General features: G+C 47.9%; 1 protein-coding gene across 2 annotated transcripts in view; it reads left to right on the plus strand.

The window, feature by feature from the left end:
• Positions 1 to 22,799, plus strand: part of ARHGEF12 (Rho guanine nucleotide exchange factor 12) — a 715,358-nt gene that overhangs the window by 191,138 nt on the left and 501,421 nt on the right. For both annotated transcript variants that reach the window (XM_085645963.1, XM_085645964.1), the window contains one exon: positions 3,787 to 3,879. In XM_085645963.1, the coding sequence (XP_085502089.1) occupies positions 3,787 to 3,879 (93 nt within the window). The remainder of the gene's footprint in view (positions 1 to 3,786; positions 3,880 to 22,799) is intronic.

Raw genomic sequence — 22,799 nt, forward strand, 5'->3', positions numbered from 1 at the left:
TTGTTTTACTAGCCACCACACTACAGGCTAACTTCCACTTGAGACCGCCAAATACATAATTCCATGGTATCAAATTAATTGTTACATTAAACCTGAGATCAGACATAACTTATTTATGCAGCAGTTGTCATTTGAGACATCATGTTTAGCCCCCTTGCTAGGAAGTGTGAAATACTCCTAGGAATAGGGGACAAAGAAGTGTTAGTGGGAAGTAAAGGTGTGACTTCCTCCAGCAGGTTGACTACCAGGCAGAGGCCACAGATGACCGAGGTTCAAAGAAGCAACCACCTTCGTAAAGCAAATGGCGATCACACCTCAGACTGCTAGCTCCGATGCTGGCAGACAGACAGGCTGGAATCTTCTCCAGAGGGGGAAAACCTTAGTAGAAGCAGTTTTCCAAAAGGAGTGGCTTGTTTTGCTGGGTACACCCTAGGGGTGTGCCAAGATCTCCACAGAAGGGAAGAAGATCTGAGCGCTCTTGGATTCAGACAGAATTGTTTTGGCCAAACCCCTAGGAAGTGATGGAAAGTGGGAACTGTTGCCCCATTGGCTAGTGAGTCCTCACCTCCCGCAAATGCAAAGATCTTATGTCAGTGGCACCCCTTCCACTGAGTCCTTAGATCACTACTGAACTAAAAAGAAGACAGAAGGGCTGCCCTGCTGCTGCCTCTCACAAGTGAAGAGGGGCTGTACCAAACACTGGAGTGCACTTGCTGCACCTGAGGGACCAGCAAAGAGGCCTGTGCCTAATCATGGAGAAGAGTTCGACTTGTGTCAGTACTGAAGAAGTGACCTCTTGGACTAGGTGGCTAGCCCTATGTTGAGCACCAGGGCTACAAAAGGTAAAGAAGCCTGCACCCTCGAGAGCCCACCTGCCTACCACTGGATGCCTGGGATGCGGAGTCTTGACCATCTCAAGGTGCCCCATGGTCGTTAGATCTGTGACTAAAGTCGAAGTGGACTCTGTATCCCAAATAAGAAATATTTGCTTATGGTTATACAGCTGTGACCAGGAGACCAGTTGGCCAGTGGCAACTCAACCTATGCTGAACTCCACTGGTGCATTGTGGGAGATCAAGTCCTGAGATCACATTCTGTTTCCTCCACATCAGGACCACTTCTTTGCTAGACCACAGTAAAGAGTAACAATCCGGAGGGGACAGATAACTGTCTCCCTGGACCCAAGTGGTCCCTGTGACTAGCTCCCAACCTTTTGTGGCCTGTCCAAGTGAAGATTAGTAGCTGTTCTAGCCCATTGGCCTGAACCCTTATACCATTTACTTACGATTTATTGCATTCTTTTTCAAGAGAACTGCAGTGATTTACTTACCATTTGAAAAAATCATATCTCCGGTTTCCCTCTATAGATTTGACATTTTGGTGCTGTGAGAGGCTGGCCTGGTATTTGATGTGCACGTATGTAAGTGGACATCCTGTACCAGTCCAGAAAACCCGTATGGTGATTTAGGAGTTCTTAGACAACCATAGAAAGCTCTTGGAGCTGTAGAGAACAGCCTTTAGGCTTAGTCCAGAAAAAGTATAAAGCAGCTTGCTTTACCAGAATGCAATATTATAGGTATAGATTAAAAGAAAAAGAACCACACAAGGTATTTATAAAAATATGTATTTATTACATAGTACTCTCTAACACATTTAGAAATCTCCTACCCGCAGATATGCACAAGGCACACAATACTATGCATAGAAATCACGTAAATAGCAAAGAATACACCGTGAACCCCAGGGGGGCCCAAACCATATATTAAGAAAGTGGTATAAGAACCACGACTATGGTCAAGACAAAGGTCTAGAGGATGTAAAGTGCCGGGTCCCCAAGGAACCACCCAAGGTGAGTGAATAGGAACCTCGCGGAGATCATGTGCTGTGTGTGAACACAATCTCGTTCTCTGTACAAATCAACGTGTTAGTTGCGGTTGTAAGAAAAAAGAAGCTTCCCAGTGGACCCTGAAGAAACCCAGTGGAAGACAGAAGGTTGGAGAGCCACGCCACCCGTGGACACCCTAGTACCCACGTTACCTAAAGCAGGGATGTCGGGTGCATAGGTGTGAAGTGGTATCGGAAACAGCCGTCGAACACAATGGAGGACTTCAGGAAAGTGCCGCTGCTGGACAGCTATTGTTTCTACCTTCCCCTGCTCAAGCTTGCAGGAGGGCAGAATTGTGTCTGTGGTCGGCAGCAGCCATGTTGTGCTGTCCGGGTCTAGAAGACTGGTACCGGGAGCATGGAGAGCCTAACGGAGGGCTCTTCCAGTGCTTGCAATCATACCTCTCACACTGTTTACGGTGTTGGTGGTATGATTCCAACATGTTTGATACCAAACATGATAGGGTTGGTTGCAGCCAGTTTCGAGATGCTCATCGCTTAATTAAGTGGTGCCCCTCTCTGATATTTGGCTGCTTCACTTACAATCCGGGAGAATGGACTCCGTAGGCTGTAGGGGTGTCCTGCTCATGCAGGGTACCCTCACCCTTAGAACCAAGCACCCTGCCTTCTGGATTGCAAAGGCCTGCTATATGGGTGACTTATAGGTTTTAGGTGCAGTGACCCTAGATATAGGAAACCTATATCTTTAGTAAGGGGTGCTAGCACCATCTTACACAGGCTGCAATGTCAGGCCTGTAGTTAAAGTCTGAATGGTCTCCCATGGGTGGCATAATAGGTGCTTCAGCCCATGGGGGACCTCGGGGGTACCTATGCCAAGGGTACCTTAGTACCATATACTAGGGACTGATCAGAATACCCCAGTATGCAATCTGAGATGTACCTAAGTACTGAATATAACAAATTAAGGGAGAAAGGAGAGAGACTGGGGTCCTGATTAGCAGGATCCCAGTCAGACTAGTCAAAAACAGCTTTGCACCAGGCAAAAAGTGGGTCTAACCATGCAGAAGGATCCTACCTTCCTACAGGTGTCTATTTAAAGGTAATAATATATCCTGTTTTTATACATTGGTGCCTGGTTTCTATTGAATTGTGTTTCATACTTATTTACTCTTTTTAGTACTCCTGTTTTTCACCTCTCCTTTGACTAAGCCTGACTACTCTGTGCCACAGCTACACAGGACTTGGCTACGAGTTTTTTTTAAAGAGCCTAACTGGACCTGATGGCGATTGTGGCATTAGTACATGGTGAGGTCTCACAAACACATCACCTAATAATCCACTTTCTTACAACTATCGTTGGCACTTTGTGCTTCTTGGCGCTATTTTTACTTAAAACTGTCACCATACTGAATATTTTGGTGTCATTTTGCTTACGTTTTACGCTTATTTTTGTAATTTGGTTTGGAATTTTTAGTGTTTTGCATTTTGACTTTATTACTGTTGTTGTATTTCATAAATACTTTACTCATTGCCCTCAGTTAAGCCGGTGTGCTTTGTGCCATAGCTACCAGAGGCTGAGCTAAGGATAATTTGGTGATTTTTGACTGACACAGGTTTTGATTATGCCTTAATGTGGGGTAGTCACCCACCCCAAATAAAAATCCAGTTTCTTACAGCACTTCTCTAAAGATAGAACTTTTTTTATTTCTCCAGATGTATTTCTCTCTTGTAGATTATTTATGTAATTCCCATTCTGTGTCGCTACTAAAAATCCCTACTGTAGGGGAAAGTAGTTCCTGACCACCCCCCCCCCCAACCCATGTCGTCTTATAGCTCTGATCACAAATAAATATAGAATCCTCAAGAGACAATTGAGTCTTCCATAGCAATGTACTCTTCTTTTCTGAACAAATAGAGATGTGTTTATTTCTGTTCACTCAGGATTCTCAGTCAAGCATCGTGAACCCTCACACTCGCTCTGGTCTCCAGATTATAGGAGCTGAAGATGAGGACTTTGATGCTGAGCAGGAGCAGGTGGGTTCTGTTTCTTTGGAACGCCATTTTAGTGTCTCACAGTAGCGTGTGTCCAACAGATGGAATAATGTAGTCATTGCTATGTCTTCTGAGTGTGTGTGCCACAAAGTAATATTTATGCAGATATTGTGGAACAATGCTGCTATTGTCTGTAAAGGTGAATGTGTTCTGTGTGATACAGTATTTCCCAGTCACTTTGGGCAATATTTGTCCAGTTTCCAGCCCTCCACCACTACTCGACATAACACCAATGATTTCAACTTTACCCCAGTGAACACTAAAAATGTTAACCCCCCCCATGGAATCTGCTATTGCTGCAGCCATTGATCAGAGTAGCCCTTAAATGCATTCATATCAGTATCTCTGATAGTAAGTGTAAGAAAATGCCTCTATTCCTTTGGCCACCACCACCGTTTTTGACTGGTGCTATTGGCTTTTGGACTCGTAGAATGCACTGAGGCCTGCTAACCAGACCACAGTACCAGTGCCCAGACTCTAAAGTGTATGTTGAATTGGCTGTATCCAATTGGAAATGACTAACTTACCTTAGTATATGGTACCTTGGTACCCAGGTCATGTAAGTTAGAGGGATACCTCAGGCTGGAGGTTCCCCCCAAGTAAAACAAGTCACCCAGTCTGCCACTACAGTCTTGCAGAGCAGTCATGCACTGCTAGCCAAGTTGAAGCAACGGCAAAGCCACTATTTTCCCTGTACATCTGTGTAAATCACTCCTCCGGCAGGCTCACCAAGTCCTACAGCATGGTTAAACATATGATATAGGCAGGACATGTAGTTTACATGTCCAGACAGTAAATACGTGAAAACACACTTTTTACTGTAGAAAGACTTGATTGCCCATTTGGCAAGTACAGGATTACATGCTGACCCCTCAGCTATGCTAACTCCTGAATGGTACAACCAAAGTGGGCTCTCCAACATGTAAACAACTCTTTACATTAAGCCAACTTATATGGCAAGTCGAAATTACTGTAACTTGTTTACAAACCTGCTACTTTGTTGCCTTTAAAACACCTGTTCCTTCCTGGGCACACATGGAGTCTGTTCCACGAGATTGCTTTCCGCCCTCCTGGAGAGACATGCCAATGACTCAGGAAGGAAAATAATAAGGGATTGCTTCCAGGGAGGCGTTAACTCCCTCCTGCAGGAAGCCACTTAGGTTACAGCCCCAAGAGGCAGGATTCAAAGGGCAGATGTGTCACAATAGGAAGGAGGGCTGCCCCATTGTTTAGGCATATAGACTAGCACGGGGAGCAAATGGGGGAAACCAGTGCCAAACTGGTTTCCCTGGGGGCCTGTAGCTCTGAGGTAGCCATACACCAGGGGTGGACTAGGGAGGTCTGAGTATCGAGAGAGAGGAGTCTCGCCATCTTGGGAGTGGGCATAGTTCTGCATCCTGGGATAGCCAGATGCCACTTTCCACAGGAAGTGGTCACCAGGTGGGAGGGAACCTGGTAGCCCATTGGCTGCCAACTGCATCCTGCCCTACGGGCACTTTCCGAGCATAAGAGGGGCACCCCTGGTACCCAGACCTCAGATCTCAACTGGCTTGAAAGAAGAACTGAAGGAGGACTACTTTGCCACACTGAGGGACCAGCAAGAGAGGCTGCACCATCGAAGACTGCATCTAGTGGCTAGGGAAGAAAGAGACTGTGCATGCTGTCAGCAGAAGCTTCTTTCAGAGCCCAAATAAGCCAAGAGACTCCAAAGGCCAGCACAACTGGCCTCTTGTTCTCAGCACAGGAGTACAACAGCTGAAGAAGCCTGGGGGGGCAAGTTGGCAGCCCAAAGTATTCAAGTCACTAGCACTGCCACCATGCAACACCAGTACCTGATGCACAGAGTAGCACCCAGGCTCACTGAGCTTGTCTAAGAGGTACTGGGACCCTCAAAAGCCAAGTTATCGACCCAGAAGAGATTGGCCTGTGACCATGACACCGGGCAATTGGACTTCGGCCAGACCAGAGAGGGCCTCGTGGGATGTCGACGCTGAAAACAGCCCCCCCACCATCTTGGAGGACCGAGGAATCCCTGCAGGAAGACCTCCGTCGACGGCGTAGCTTTCACAGCAACGTTGGAGCATCTTCAGCATCTGTCATCTCTTTCATCAGGACCACTCCATAAGAATCCATTGCAACGTGGATAAAGTACCTGTTACTAACTGAGGACTGCTTCTGTGAAGATAACTGTTCTTTAAGACCTTGATTGTCTCCCTGACTAGCTCCCTGCTGGAGTGGGTTGCTCCAAGTACTTTGAACCGACCGCATAGACACTTACCTAAGTTTTCTTTGAAAAAGTTTGTGTCAAATTAATTTACTTTGCCAAGGCTTGTTCACAGTTGACTAAACTTTTTGGGATTTATTATTTTTTGTAAAATCCATATCTCCTAAACCTTCCTGTGGATATGTTTTGTTCTAGTGTCTAAACTCTTATATAAAAATATAGTTTATTTCATAGATTGGTGTGAGAAAGTGCCATCTTTCTTGCATGGTATGCCCCCTCTTTTTGCTGAATTGCTGAATGTACTTTGACTGAGGGCCTATGTTCCTTCTCTAAAACCTAAAACCCAAATTGGCAAATCCTGGCCACATGTCAGCCCCTGGTAAATGGTACCCTAGGTACCCAGGGCCTTGTGACCAGGGGAAGCCTCTAAGGGCTGCAGCACTTATTGTGCCACCCTTAGAGGCCCTGTACCCTAACACAAACACTCTGCCCTTGCAGGCTGAGTGTCTGGGTACAAGACAAAACAAAGAGTCGACATGGCACACATCCCTGTGTGCCATGCCCACAACCTACACTGCCCTGGCATACATCAGCCACCCCTCTAGCTGGGTGCCCTATGCCAGTGGTGTGGGCACAGGAGCATGAGCCCTGTGCCCCTACAGTACCCAGGTCCATTCCTGGGCACTGTAAGTGCAGTGCTGCCATTTAAGAATATATGGTGCTGGGAACTCGTCAAACACAAAATCCACAGCACCATAATGAAACCTAACCTACAATCCACGTTTTGTCTGAGAGGCTGCCTAGGCTGCCACACAGCAGACATGTTGCTGGACCCCTGGGTGGAGAGCCCCCGCTCTCCTGGGCCTGCAACAATGCACGTCCTGGGCAAGGTGCTAGATCTCCTCCCCCAGGATGGGCAGGGGGAATCTTCAAAGGCATGCCGCCTTTGTGAGCTTCTCCAGGCCACTTGCTGTACTCAGCAACTGGCCCCCACCGGTTCTGACCCCCACTATGGTGGGAAGACTGGCCGGAAACTCCAGTAAGGACAGGGGATGTGCCAGCCCTGCCAACCCCACACCTCAGGTGGGGGAGGCGAGGTGAAGCACATCTCTGGGCCCTCGCCATCTTGAAGATGGGGAGCCCTACCCAATCAGGACTAGGCTGCTGCCCCCCTCCCACAGGAGAGTGGCAGGATATGGGGTGTACCCACCCCAGGACAGGGACCCAGTGGTCCCTGCCCTTTACCTACCTGTAACACCCCTAAATTTAGTATTTAGGGGCACCCTGAACCTTCCTTCCTCAGATTCCAGATTCTAAACCAGCAAAGAAGATCAGGAAGAAAGAAGACCTGCCGTGCAGCTGCTAAGAAGAGGAAGACACCAACTGCTTTAGCCCCAGCCCTACCGGCCTGTTGACCCTCGAACCTGCTCCTGCTAAATCCCGGCACCTCCTGTGGCCAGAAACCTCACAAACCCCGGAGTACCTGGCTACCTTGTGACTCTGAGCACCTGGGACTCCCACGAGCAGTGGCTCTGCTCAAAGCAAGTATCTAACCCCTGGCATCAGCCCGAAACCGCGAACCCTGCACACTCTGCACCCGCCAAACCTGGCCTGTGCTGAAGTGGACAATGACCCCGAGGACGTCCCCCCGGCGACTGTGACCCCGAATCCAGCACCCAAGGACCCACCTCGACGCTCCTGACGATGCCTGCAGCCTCAGAACCAGGGACCCCCTCAACCGCGATCAACAGAGGGTAAGATTTCCCGACACCAAAAGGCACCCCTGCACCCGGTGCCCTGCGGCCCCCTGTGCCCGACTCCTGGATACCTACCTATCCTCCAACTACCCAACTTACCTCTCGAAGTGGTGGTGGCAACTGAAGAATCTTCGTCCCCGAGCTTGCAACCTTTGTTCGTCCTTGAGCTTTTCCATAGCAATCCATTGAGCTCCCGAAGGATCAAAAGCACCCTGCACCTAGCCGCCGGAGTGGCCCTGGCAGTGCAACTTCTACTCCTATCTACGTGCCCATTTGCCCTGAGCAAGTGACCAGGAGCCCAGCTCCCACAGCCGCGTGGCCTGCTAGTCAGCAGCCACCAACCAAGGGCCCCTTGCCTTCCATAGGATAACATTGGGCCTAAGTCACTCTGCACCCAGCTGCCCCTGTGCCGCTGAGGGTGCAACAACTGTACTTACCTGACCCTGGGAGACCCCTGACCCCTTGCTAATCCTACAAGGCAGGGTGCTGAGATATGTGTGAGGGGGAACCCCTACCTGAGTAGGGCCCCTCTGCAACCTTCGTAAAACTATTGCTGGGTTGTTTGTAGTGTAGCCATACCATATACTCTTAACCGCATTATAAGTAATCGCGATAGCGTGATAACTTGAGAATGGCTACACAGAACCATATCGTGTTTGGTGTCAAACATGTAGGAATCATACCCCCAATCCAGCCATGGGAGTGAGGGCATGATTCCCCCCTGCTAGAGGGGCGATGTGGGAAAAGCGGCAGAATTTAGACACCAATTTAAAAGTGCACATGTAGTACAAAATGGATGCTACCCGCCACCCACACGACTCTGGCTGCCTGTTGCTGGGCAGAACTCCAGCCACGGCAGCTGGACAATAGGGATCTTGTTGCAGGGAGGTGCTCCCACCTCCCCAGACAGACTATGTGGATTGGAACTGGGTGGGTGCACCATAGGATGTCTCTCAGACTTGCACGTAGGCTTCTCCAGTGCCTACTTCTGCATACACCGCCTCAAACCGGTTCAGGGGCATCCTGTCCCCGGCTCAGGCGGGAAACCACACAAAGGGGAGAGGGTGTAGCCACCCTTTACCGCCTGAACTCTCATTGGTGGGCTCTGATCTGGACACTCCCCTAATCTTTGGATAAAGGTGAATACAGGGTCCCCAGAGCCTCAGATTATTATTGAACTTCACAGACTTGAACTTCGACTTGCTGCCGCACAGCTGAATGAAGAAATCTCCCTTGGGGTAAAGAAGTTAGCCCCCTGCTTGGCAGGCACCTGAAACACTGCAAGTGACCCGGTTGGAACCTCGCTGCTCCTACGGATATCGACGACTCTTTCCTACCTCGAGGTGGGTTTCCAAGCATCCTAGAGGCCAGTGAGTGTGCACAGCAAAGCTCAGCACCGTGGACCCCGTGGGTGCCGAGATCCCCAATACCCCAGGACACCGGCCACCTCTTGCACAGCACCAGACCCCGACGAGTGTGGAAGTTGTGCTTTGGCCCATTATTGAGCCAACCTCTCAGCATCATCTGTGCCAAAGATCGACGCCCTAGCCCGCTCCGGCGACCCGTGGGTGCATCTTTACGCACGCCAAATTGCTGCCTCCCGCGATCCCTTGTCTCTCGACTGGTGGGCCCTAGCGGAGGTCAATCTTCAATTCCAAGAGTTCCCCTGGTTCCTCCAGGCCTGCTCTTCAGTCTCCTCGCTGGAGACCTCGCTCAGACCTCGTGGGTCTGCACCAGTAGCAGTTATGTGTTTCTTGCGTTGGTTGCGGTTGCCAAGGCTTAGTGAATCTAATCCGGACACTAACACCGCAGCGACCCTCATCCTTCGTGGGACAGTCGCCCTCCAGAAGCTGGCCTTGCTTGACGCCTCCTGGACCCCGTGGCTGACGATCCAAGCTACACCTCTTCTACCTGGAAGCACCCGACATTGAAGGGCTCCTTCTCTTGAGCCCCCCTGGTCACTGTGCCGTGACCCAGACTCTGTCCCCTGTGCTTTCAGGTCCTTCTCTTCAAGATCTACATTTTCATTCTTCGACATCGATAACGCTTCTTGCTAGCAGCAGTTCTTCACGTTTTGCCATTGAAAATCAGCCTGCGACCCTACATCGAAAACGACCTATGCACCCGGCTTCCCTGGGGCAGGTAACAGTGGTACATCGGTACTCTCATGGCTGTGGGCCCTTCAAAAGCTTAACTCTAAAGTATTGAACTTGAACTCCTGCTAGAAGTGTTTTTAATCTTTTAAAATTCAACCGCGACATTCTCCATAGGCTTTAATAGAGATCCCGACAGTAGCTTTAGCCACTGCACGCATCTCCCGTGGGTCCCATTCCTCACTACCTTGGGTGGTTTCACAAGGGGCCAGCGACCCTAAATGCCCTAGGCATTGTCTGTAGAATTGTCGTGGCTCTTATACCACTTTTTTGATTTATGGTTTGGTCCCCCCCTGGGGCCCTATGATTCCAGTGCTATTTATTGTAACTATCAATGCTTGTTTGAATTGTATCTTTACCTCTAGCCTCATAAAGAGACTAGTGGGGTTATTCCTAAAATAAATACATATATTTTATATATATACCTGTGTGGACTACTCTTTCATTTGGTTATTCAAGAGGTTATCTATGGTAAAACAATAAGCTTAACCCTCCTTCAAGGCTTAGCCTTAAGGCTGCTCTCCACAGCTACCACTAGGATAGCTTTCTTTAAAGGTTGTCTTTAACCTATCACCATAAGAGTCGAATTGGACTGGTGCCCCCTATAACTAGAGGACAGCATATGCCAGGCCAACTTCTCACACCTCATCTATGTTGTATCCTCTACGAAGACCTTGTCTACAACAAAGGCCTCGTCGACGACAAACATTGTTAACATCAGCCTAGTCATCTACGTCCGCCTCGTCGACTAAGATCTTGATAGTAATACAACCAAAGATAAAAAGCACCATAGTCCTCAACAAGAACAAAACACACATAATCCAGAATAATTTAATGTCAAGAATTAAGGGAACTAATATGAGCATGTCCTCAACAGTCCGCAATTTATTGAGCGGCAATATGTAGTTCAATTTCACCACTTTGCTCAGCCTCCATCTTCATCGCATGTGTTAGGTCTATGTAGCTCTAGTACTAGACTTAGAGGGCATGTTTGATGATAACTACAAACACTTTCCCAAGCCTGCAAGGTCACATCTTGCCCGATATGTCAGCATCCTCTGATGCTCCTGCCATTTAAAGAATGATCCCAGTGTCAAATATTAACATGCTTCCCCCGTAACAACCCGTTCACGTCTGGTGATGATAGAGTGAAGTCCTACAGCTGGAGGATTTCCCACCAGATAATTTTTAATGATTTCCATACCATTAGGGAATGAGCCGCTAAACACTTCCAACAGCAAATAAGCAATCGGTTTGTTCTCTTTATGAATTTAAATAGAAGAGCTGTGAGACCTATTTCAATTCTTGATATATCTGGGAGGAGTTACAATTGTAGAAAACCCTATCACTCATAACCCCGCCTAACCAGCATGGAGACTTTCTCAACTATGCCCAGTGCTACTGTACGGGCTGCCAATTCACTAGCAATGCAGGGCAGGGGTAACCACCACATGTAGTCTGGCTTCGCCACATGGAAGCCAGGCTCCAAAAATTATTCGGCAGGGGTGGCGATACGTCCTCATCAGAAAACATAGATTGCGCTATAGATATAGCTTCAGTAGGTTTCCCACAACTGGCAGGATAATTTGTCCTTAAATGCCAAGATTGGTTCAAGGACGCAACATTTAGAACCGGAGGTGCAAATCTATCTAATAGTTTTACCTTACAATGGTGATGCTCTGTTTGGCAAGCACGTCGACAACTCCTTACAAGCAGTGAAGGGTGACTAAAATCACAAGATCTTTTGACGCATTACAATTTCGAAAGAGGCACCCTTTAGAGGGACCCACGAAAGACATTTATCTGTATTAAGGAGGATAACGGGAGTTCTAAGCCCGCTTCTCTTTAATATCTATGTACAACCTCTGGCAGTGATTGCGGAAGAAGCGGGACTGTCGCTCTTTTCTTATGCCGATGATACTCAGGTCATCTTTTCATTATCGGCAGAAAAAAGTTCTGGACCGTCTACCCTGCAAGTGGGCCTGCGCAATATTGCATCTTGGATGCAATCTAAATTGCTCAAGCGGGAAAAAATGAAGGTCCTTAATTTTGGAAAAAATATAGAGCTTTGGGGCCCTCAACACTGGCCTGTTAAAATGGGACCTCTACCTGTGCCCTCTTCTCAGGTCCGTAATCTTGGTTTTATCATAGACAAGAAACTGTCAATGAGACAACATGCAGTAAAAACTGGTGCCACTTGTTTTACTATTCTCAAGTGGTTAAGAAAAATAATTTAGATGCTCCCTGCTGTTACCCAAAAGACTGTAGTTCAGGCATTGGTAACTTCACGTCTGGACTATGGAAACATTCTCTTTTTGGGTATCGACAAGGATGTGATGCGCAAGCTTCAGACGGTGCAGAATTCTGCAGCACGACTGCTCTGCAGAATTCCTAGAATGTCTCCTGTCTCTAACACCGTGAGAGATCTGCATTGGCTCAGGGTGGAAAATCGAACAAAGTTCAAGGCCCTGAGCTATATGTTTAACATCAAGAATGGTACTGCACCTAAATATCTGCAGAATTTGGTGCGCCTTCACCAACCGTTCGTTCATTGCGCTCCTCTACTCAGGACGTTTTTGAAATTCCTAAGATCAAGCTTGCAGGAATGGGCTGTCGTTCCTTCTCCTATCTCGGCCCACGTCTGTGGAACTCTCTCCCTCTCTCAATGCGTAAGGAATCTTTGTATTTAAACTTCCGTAAACAGCTAAAAATCTGGCTGTTTAATCAATAACTTTCTTATTCCGTTATGTTTTTTCTTAGGGTTTCCCAGCGCAGAGCTTGAAGGAGACTTTTTGGGTAGCTGTGCGCATTAGAAAAATAAATTAACATAACATATCATCTTTCTCAGTAGCCCTTAGGGTAGCTTGCCTACAGTGACAGCGTTCTGGTGCTGCTTACACCATCCTGTGGGAGGAATAATTCCAAAATGTTGTCATCTATGGCGGACAATAGCATCAGACAAATAAATAAGTCTTCAATCTCATCACATATGGTCAGATGTTTCAGTTCACACCGTTTCCGTCCACCAAATCAAGGGCACCCACTTAATCTCCATCTGCTGAAGGAATGAGCTTCTGTTCTCTGTGTTACATCATAGACACGAAAACAGAAAAGTGGTGATCCATCATAGACCTCTGGAAATCAAACAAGTATTTCTGGAAACAATACTGTTATGTAGTCCCCCTCTCTGACACCGCATGACGGTTCTGAATTTACAGGATTCATACATCCACATTCCCACCCACTCATCAAAGTTCTCCCATTTGGCTTCATATCAGCTTCCTGCATTTTTACCCAGTGCCTAGCACTGTGGCAGGTTTTTTCAGGAAGGACAGTCATCAGGTATTTCCCTACTTCGACAACTGATTGATAAAAGCACCAACGGCATTTCAAGCGTCCAAAGCCATAGAGGTTTACCTTACCTACAGTTGTTTCACAAACTAGGTCTCCTTGTGAAGTATCAAAAATCATCTACTCCTCCATCTAAGAAAATACTGTTTCTGGGCTGCAACACTAGATCCTGTCCAAGGTGAGCAACAAAAGCTCTAGGAATTGGCACTCAAACTAAAAAAAAAAAAAAAACTGTGCTGTCCGTCTGTTCAATTAGCTTCTGGGCATCATGTCCTCAGTGATCTATATGATCCCTCAAGCATGACTGAAAATAAAAGCCCTACAAAAACAGCTGCAAAAACAATAGATTCAAACAAAATAATTATTTAAGTGCCTGCTGATTTTCACACAGGTATGATGGAAGCTCTAGGCTTCTGGTCCCAGACTTCCCACCTGTCAGGGGACCTCAAGTTCGTAAATACATTCCTTCATAATGACTATGGATGCTTCCCTGGAGAGCTGGGGTGGTCGTCTATTGAACCTGCAATTCAAGGAATGTGGTCTCCTCTCCCAAAGAGCATACCTTTCAATCGCTTGGAGTTCAAAGCTATCTAACTGTCTATAAGCTTTCCTGACAACAATAGTAGTCTTCGGTTTTAGGTCGCTTGGCCAAATAACAAGCATGCAATGTAACAACCTCCACGAATGGAAGTTTAATCAGTCTGCGCTAAATATGATATTCTCGTTCTGGGGCAAACCGCCTCCAAGTCTCTTTGCAACAAACGAAACCCACAAATGCCATTTCTATGCAAGTTTGCATCCACATCCAGGATGGTGGGGAAATGCCTTTCGACATTTGGTCTGGGATCTATGCTTACCTTTTACCCTGATACCTTTTATTCTAAAGGTTCTCAGCAAGAGGAAAGCGGAGCAGTGTCGTCTCATCTGGATAGCCCTCTGGTATCCCATGCAGTATTGGCTTGCCTAGCTTCTCCTGGTATCAGAGTACAACCACATTCACTTTCCAACATCCCATAAACTTTTGAAGATGAACTAAGGCCAGGTCCTTCATCCTAACCCGATTTCTCTCCTCGTTTGCGCACAGCTCCTGAATTCCATGAATTAAAGGATCTCAATGTTCCTCAGGACTGCAGGTGTAGTCTCTCCAAGTCCAGATGGAAGCCACGATAAAGACATGTAAACTGTAATGGAACTTTTTTGCCTATGGCTCCAGAAATGAAACCTACATCCTCTACTAGCATAATATGGGAGCTAACTACCCTGTTTCCTATTGATAGCTCATTTACGGTTGGTGCATGCATCTGTTAAGGTACGTCTTGCAGCAATATCAAGATATAGATGCTCATCACATTTTCTCTCTTTCTGCTCCTGCTGAATCATCAAACAGTTAATGAAATAATTAGTCAGAGGTTTTCCCTCCAGTTAGGGCTCTTTACCCAGACTAGCAACGGAACATAGTTCTATCTCAACTCATGAAGAGTTCATTTAAACCCATTCACAGAGCACACCTCATATTTCTCACATGGAAGGTTGCCTTGTTACTAGTGCTCACTCGACCAGGAGTTTAGAGGAGATAACAGGCTTTCTCAACTCAAGAATCTTCTCGCGCCTCTACAATTTAGTACTTCTCAGAACCAATCCAAAGATTTATTCCCAAGGTTCCTTCGGCTTTTGCCTCAATGAATTTATAATATTTCAGACTTTCTTCCTAAATCCAACACCACCAGCTGAAAGGTCTATTCATACCCGACGTATTTAATGACATCTAAAATTCTATTTACATTGCTCTAAACAACTCATGAGAACTGACCAACTGTTGGACTCAGATGGACACACCCCCTAGGGTGCTCCAGTCATGATGGCAACGCTCATTGAATTTCAGCTGCAATCCAGTTCTGCCACTCAGAGGCTAGCAAGCCCCTCGCAGTGAAAACCAGGGTGCACTCAACTTTAGCAGTTTCCATTTCAGCTACTTTGTTTGTGGGAGTGCCTCTGAAGAGGGTATGTTATGCTGCGACTTGGAAAAGTGTACATGTACTTCATGCAGCTTTATTACCTGGAATTGACATAGCGCAGTAATAAAGTGGTTGGTCAGGTTTTATTCCACAACTTATTTCAATAAGTGTAACCTATTTGGGTTCCATGTGTTTGCTTATGTTTGTAAGCAAATTTTAATGTATGACACACACACACACACACACATATATATATATTTATTTATTAAAACTGCATGTGAATATGTATATATGTTCGAGGCATATGAGCTGCAGATTGTACACTTAGCATAGATCGCCATCTGGTGTTGGGCCCGGATGTTTGCAGTTTGTTTTTGTTCTTTGGACAGTCTTTGGAAGTCACGAGTTCGGTGACTCCTCCTTCGGTCCGCACTGCGCATGGGCTTCGGCTCCATCCTCAGATTGTTTTTTTCCGCCATCGGGCTCGGATGTGATACTTCGTGCTCCGGCTTCGAACTTCTACGGTTCCAGCCTCGACGGAAAATCCTCGTTCTTCGAGTTTCTTCATCTATCTTCATCTCTCGAAGCGGCACTTTTCTCCATTCCGCACATCGGCACCGGCCTTCGGGCCCTCCTCGACTCCGGTCCCGGCCGATGGTAAGGACTCCGTTCAAAAAGTGCCCAAAATGTGGGTCTAAATTTCCCCACACCGACCTCCATCAGGTGTGTAACCTTTGCCTCTCCCCAGAACACGAGGCTAGAGACTGCCCCGCCTGTAAGTCTTTTCGCTCCAAAAAGACCATCCGGGATCGAAGAGCTCGACGCACCATGGCGCACTCATCGACCGCGGCTCCACCGGACATCTTCGAAGACGACACCGGAGCTTCGGGGCAACAACACACCGAGCAGGAGGAAGACGTCGTCAGCGCTTCCGAGGCAGACGACTCCGACGTGGAGGACATCACACCGGCGCAGAGGGTCGTGAGTACTCTACCCCCTCCCACCCCCGCGCCCAAAACCAAAGAGACTCAGGTTACATCCTCACCTGCAGGCCTGGGTAAAACCAAGCACACAGCTTCTATCACCCCACCTTCGGGCCCGGTGTCGAAGCCTCCCAAGTCTCACGGTAGCTCGGGCTCGAGCCAGCCGACGCCTGGTGCCGATAAACATCGTCCGGCACCGAAGAAAGTGATGCCCAGCTCGACTCCGAAGCCACCGGTGCCGAAGCCTGGACTCTCGGTGCCGACAAAACACAAACACAAATCCCTCGGCACCGACGCTCCGGCGCCGAAAACTACTTCGACGCCGAAAAAACCGGAGGTTCCAAAAAAGCATGGCGCAGACAAACCATCAATATCCTCGGCTCCGAAAACATCGGCGCCAGCGGATGATTCGGTGCCACTGGACCTCTTTACACCAGATCCTTTACAAAAGACCTTATTTAAGGATCCAAAGACTGGGCTATTGACTTTAGTTGTCAAGATAAGGCGTCTCAACACACCGGCTCCTCCTCCACCGCCCAAGCGGAAGGACTCTGCTCTCAGAGTGCCCTCCCCACTACCTCCTCCTTCCCCTCCTCCACCTCTACCACCCCCTCCCCCTCCCAGGTCTCCGCCACCTTTGCCTCAGCATTCCCCGACCCCGTCCCCAGATCCGGATTACGGGGATCCAGATTATGACCCGGCGGACGCCCCCATGGACCCCACTCCACCGGGGACCCAAGACCCATGGGAAGACTACCAAAACCCTGACATACCGGATGTGCCTCAGGACGACCTATACCCATCTATGCCGTCTCCCCCAGAGGACTCATTAGGGTTTCACCACTTAGTGCAGAGAGCAGCACACTACCATGGGGTGGAAATGCATAGTGAACCAGTGGAAGACGACTTCTTACTGGATACATTCGATATTCAGGACAAGTCCACAGCTATCTTGCCCATGCTTAAGGGTGTCACCAAGCATGCTGCAGAGGTGTTCAAAGACCCTGTCAGGGCCAGGGTCTTAAACCCTAGAATAGAAAAAAAGTATAAAGCGGCACCCACAGACCCTACATACATTAAGGGACCTGCTCCCTTAGATTCCCTAGTTGTGTCCACAGCTAGAAAGCGGTCTAACTCCCAGTCCTCAGGAGAGGCCCCACCGCCAGATAAGGAATCTAAACTTCTAGATGCGTCTGGCAAACGCACCGCCTCACAAGCCGCGAACATTTGGCGCATTGCAAATACACAAGTGCTGCTTGCGCGCTATGACAGAGCACACTACAATGAGCTTGAGGCTCTTATACAGCACCTCCCAGAAAAACACAAACGCAAAGCCCATGACCTGATACAGGAGGGTAAACTAATTACTAATACCTCCATTAAGTGTGCCCTCGATGCAGCCGACACTGCTTCTAGAGCCATAAATACCAGTGTCCTGCTTCGTCGTCATGCCTGGCTCAGGATCTCAGGGTTCAAGCCTGAAGTCCAGGCGTCCATACTAAATCACCCCTTTGACCAACAAAATCTCTTCGGGCCAAAGGTAGACGAAGCATTAGAGAAAATGAAAAAGGACACAGACACAGCAAAGTCTATGGGGGCATTGCAATCACAAACCCCTAAACGCTCCTTTCGACGCTCATCCTTTCGTGGCACAGGCAGAGGCTACTCCACCGATAGCGCCTCTACCTCCTACAAATCCCCTCCTCAAAATACCTGTTCAAAGGGCTACCAAAGGGGTGGTTACAGAGGCAACACCAATAAGGGCAGGGGCAAAACTAACACCACCCGTTCTGCCACCCCGCCAGCACAATGACTTCCCTCCGCTCCCCCCAGACCATCCCACTCCGGTCGGGGGCAGACTACAAAACTTTATCCACGCATGGGAGTCCATAACATCGGACAAATGGGTGACCCAAATTATTCGGTCAGGGTACTGTCTCGAGCTAACATCTACCCCACCCAATATCCCACCAAGGCACCGTCCAATGTCTCAAGAACATTCCACACTGCTCAAACAGGAGGTGCTCTCCCTCCTCCAAAAACACGCTATAGAGCAGGTCCCCGTCAATCAGCAAAATCTAGGGGTCTACTCTCTGTATTTCCTAATACCGAAGAAAGACGGGACCCTAAGGCCCATTCTGGACCTCCGGCCTCTAAATGCATACATACATTCAGACCATTTCCACATGGTCACCCTACAACAAGTCCTCCCGCTCCTTTGTCAGGGAGACTTTCTTACTACCTTGGATCTGAAAGACGCATACTTTCACATTCCAATACACCCTTCTCACAGAAAGTACCTCAGGTTTGTGGTGGACGGTCAACATTACCAGTTTACAGTTCTCCCCTTCGGGGTCACCACCGCACCACGGGTGTTTACCAAATGCCTAGCAGTTGTAGCAGCACACCTCAGACGTCAACATATTCACGTCTTCCCTTACTTAGACGACTGGCTCATAAAAGCCGCGTCCTACACCCAATGTGTGCAACATACCAACAGCACCATTCAACTGCTCCACCGGCTAGGCTTCACGGTGAACTACCAAAAGTCCCACCTCCTACCATTTCACACAAAGCAATATCTCGGGGCCACTATAGACACCTCCAAAGGTATTGCCTATCCAAACTCAGCCAGAATCGCAAGCATACAAGCCTTGCGCAAAACCTTCCTTCCTCAACACTCTCTTCCAGCAAGAATGTTTATGAAGCTCATAGGAATGATAGCATCTTGCATTTTCATAGTGCCCCATGCAAGACTCCACATGCGTCCACTTCAAGAGTGCCTAGCACGACAGTGGAACCAGGCCCAGGGTCAGCTGACGGATCTGGTGTTGGTGGACGGCCGCACCCATCACTCTCTGCAGTGGTGGAACACCACAAACCTTTCCAAAGGGCGGCCGTTCCTGGACCCGGTTCCTCAGGTGATTCTAACAGCGGACGCATCGCTCTCCGGCTGGGGAGCGCACCTCTTACACCTCACAATGCAAGGTCTATGGACGCCACAGCAAAAGTCGCTCCACATCAACCATCTGGAGCTCTTGGCGATCTTTCTAGCCCTAAAATCTTTTCAAAAACAGATTTCGGCCAAAGCAGTCCTCATTCGCACAGACAATATGACTGCAATGTATTATATCCAAAAACAGGGGGGGACACACTCTCCCCAGCTCTCCCGCTTAGCCCAGAGCATATGGAGATGGGCAATTCCTCAAAACATCTTTCTCCTGGCACAGCATGTTCCAGGCGTACAAAACACCATGGCAGATCTGCTCAGCAGACAAACGCAACAACTACACAAATGGGAACTGCATCCACAGGTTCTTCGCCCATTCTTCCAAAAGTGGGGGCATCCTCAAATAGACCTCTTCGCCACCCACGAAAACAAAAAATGCCCAAGCTTCGCCGCCAGATACCCACACCCATTGTCCAAAGGCAATGCGATATGGATGAACTGGTCAGGCAAATTTGCATACGCCTTTCCACCTCTCCCGCTAATTCCATTAGTGGTAAGGAAGCTACAACAGCACTCCCTCACACTCATTCTGGTAGCTCCAACATGGGCCAGGCAGCCGTGGTACACCACACTACTACAGCTCTCGGTGGTACCACATCAAAAACTGCACCTGTCCCCATGCCTCCTAACTCAGAACCATGGAGAAATCAGGCACCCGGACCCAGCTCAGCTCAACCTTGCGATCTGGCTCCTGAAATCTTAGAATTTGGGTACCTTAACCTTCCCCCTGATTGCATGAACATTATCAAGGAAGCCAGACGTCCTACACTCGAGCATGCTATGCCGCAAAGTGGAAGAGAATTGTGGTTTACTGCCATAACAATACAATCAACCCTTTAGATGCATCCATACAGCACATCATATGCTATCTGCTCCATCTTCACAGGTGTAACCTGGCATATTCATCCATAGGTTTACACCTAGCAGCAATTGCTGCTTACCTACAAAAAAGACAGCATTTATCACTGTTCAGAGTGCCCGCTATTAAAGCCTTTATGGAAGGCCTTAAACGAGTAATTCCTCCCAGGGCACCACCTTCCCCTGTATGGAATCTAAATGTAGTTCTTACAAGGCTAATGGGTCTGCCCTTCGAACCAATGCATAAATGTGAGCTACAGTTCCTCACCTGGAAAACAGCTTTCCTCGTAGCTATCACTTCCCTTAGAAGGGTTGGTGAAATACAAGCGTTCACTATACAGGAACCCTTCTTACAAATACATCACAGCAAAGTGATACTTCGTACAAATCCAAAGTTTCTGCCCAAGGTCATTTCCCCCTTCCATCTCAATCAATCGGTGGAATTACCTGTCTTTTTCTCGCAACCTCAATCTGTTGCTGAAAGGGCCCTACACACACTTGATGTTAAGAGGGCTTTACTGTACTACATACAGAGAACACAACCTTTCAGGAAAACTAAACAATTGTTTGTTTCCTTCTCTCCACCACATAAAGGCAACCCCATCTCTAAATCAGGGATAGCTAGGTGGATTGTAAAGTGCATACAAATTTGCTATCAAAAGGCAAAAAGAACATTATCTGTTCCACCTAAAGCCCACTCTACTAGAAAGTTAGGGGCTTCTATGGCTTTTCTAGGGAACATACCCTTAGATGACATCTGCAAAGCAGCCACATGGTCAACACCGCACACCTTCACAAAACATTACTGTGTAGACGTGCATTCCAAGCAGCAAGCTAGTGTGGGCCAGGCTGTACTAAAGACACTTTTTCAAACCGCTGCAACGGATACCGGTGGTCGCCGCTAAGGTTGGGTACTGCTATATAATCTATGCTAAGTGTACAATCTGCAGCTCATATGCCTCGAACGGAATATGCTACTTACCAGTATGCATCTGTTCTTGGCATGTAGAGCTGCAGAGTTGTACACGCCCACCCGCCTCCCTGGCTACCTGTATCCGTTCCAGTCCATCTTAATTAGATACAACACACATGGGTTTCTCACTGTTATTACTACGCTCCATCATTTCCCTGTTGGCGAAAAACAATCTGAGGATGGAGCCGAAGCCCATGCGCAGTACGGACCGAAGGAGGAGTCACCGAACTCGTGACTTCCAAAGACTGTCCAAAGAACAAAAACAAACTGCAAACATCCGGGCCCAACACCAGATGGCGATCTATGCTAAGTGTACAACTCTGCAGCTCTACATGCCAAGAACAGATGCATACTGGTAAGTAGCATATTCCTTTCTACCACCATCCGCTATTTGCACTAATGCTATAAGATATACAAATACAGTAACTGCTTGCTATTCTGATACAAGCATGTGACTCTATGAAAGATCCAATACTGGAGAGGAACATAAGTTACTTACCTGTAGCTGCAGTTCACTAGTATTGGTATCTTTCATAGATTCGCATGCGACCCACCTTCTTTTCCGGAGAGGCTCCCCTTATTGCTCAGGATTATTTATGCCCACTAGTGCTTGAAAATCTGAGGGACTTGCCTCTGTTCGAGAGCGTGCTGTTGCCTGATTGGGTATAGTTCAAGGTTGGTCTTATTTTAAAAGAACATAGATAGGCTATTAAGCTGACTTTAACATTGCCCTTTTTAGGGCTTCCGCCCTGCGTTGCAGAGCGCAGCACTGCTCGCGCAGGCGAGAGCCGTTTTGTCCTGGGTTTGAAAACGGACCCTGGAATCGCACATGCTCGAGCGTGTGCTTTTCCTTTTGGGTTCCGCTATTGGGCTTTGAGCGCTTTTTTTTTTTTTTTAAACACAGCACGCTATAGGCCAAAGGCGGGCGCATTGCTCCGCCCATGGCCTATTGGTGTCTGTTACGCGCACCAAAGCCCATGTGGTTTCAATTATCGTGCCCAGACACGGGCGCGATAATTAAAAACATATGGCTCGCTGTGGCGCACGCGCACCACTAGCGGGTGTGTTTTTTTTAAACAGTGATCGCTTTCGCGATCGCTTTCAGTGCCGCTTGTTATTTTTTGTTGTCCTTTGCTTGAACCTAGACGCGCAACATCGTTCAAGCTCGGGTCATGTGTGTTTATTTATATGTTTTACCTTCATCTTTAATTCACTGCTGCCATCGTGTGGTTATTGGAGGTATTTCAGGACTCTAATTCGAATCACGATCGAAACTGCCAAGATTTCCTTTTTTTGAAAGGTAGTCATTGGAAAGGTAGTCATTGGAAAGTTTGATTGAGTTTTTAATTGTAGATTGATTATATACCCTTTAATCGATTACTGTACTGTAATGCTGCACAGTTTGCGCTTGCTGTTTGTTTTGGCAGTCGTCCAAAGCGGTCTGTATGCAAATAAGGATTTTTCCAATACTTTCCGCTGACTTTGAGAGGCCGGTGGTGCTGGAGCAGAGTCAATTCCTTTGTGTCTTCACCCCAGTCTACCATACCACGAGAGCTATTGGCCTGGCTCCCGATTGCCCCATAAATGAATCTCCCAACAATTGCCATATGCACCTAGAACCCTTGCTACAGCGCCACG

Source organism: Triturus cristatus, chromosome 3_1 (assembly GCF_964204655.1).
Source record: "Triturus cristatus chromosome 3_1, aTriCri1.1, whole genome shotgun sequence".
NCBI classification, from domain to species: Eukaryota; Metazoa; Chordata; class Amphibia; order Caudata; family Salamandridae; genus Triturus; species Triturus cristatus.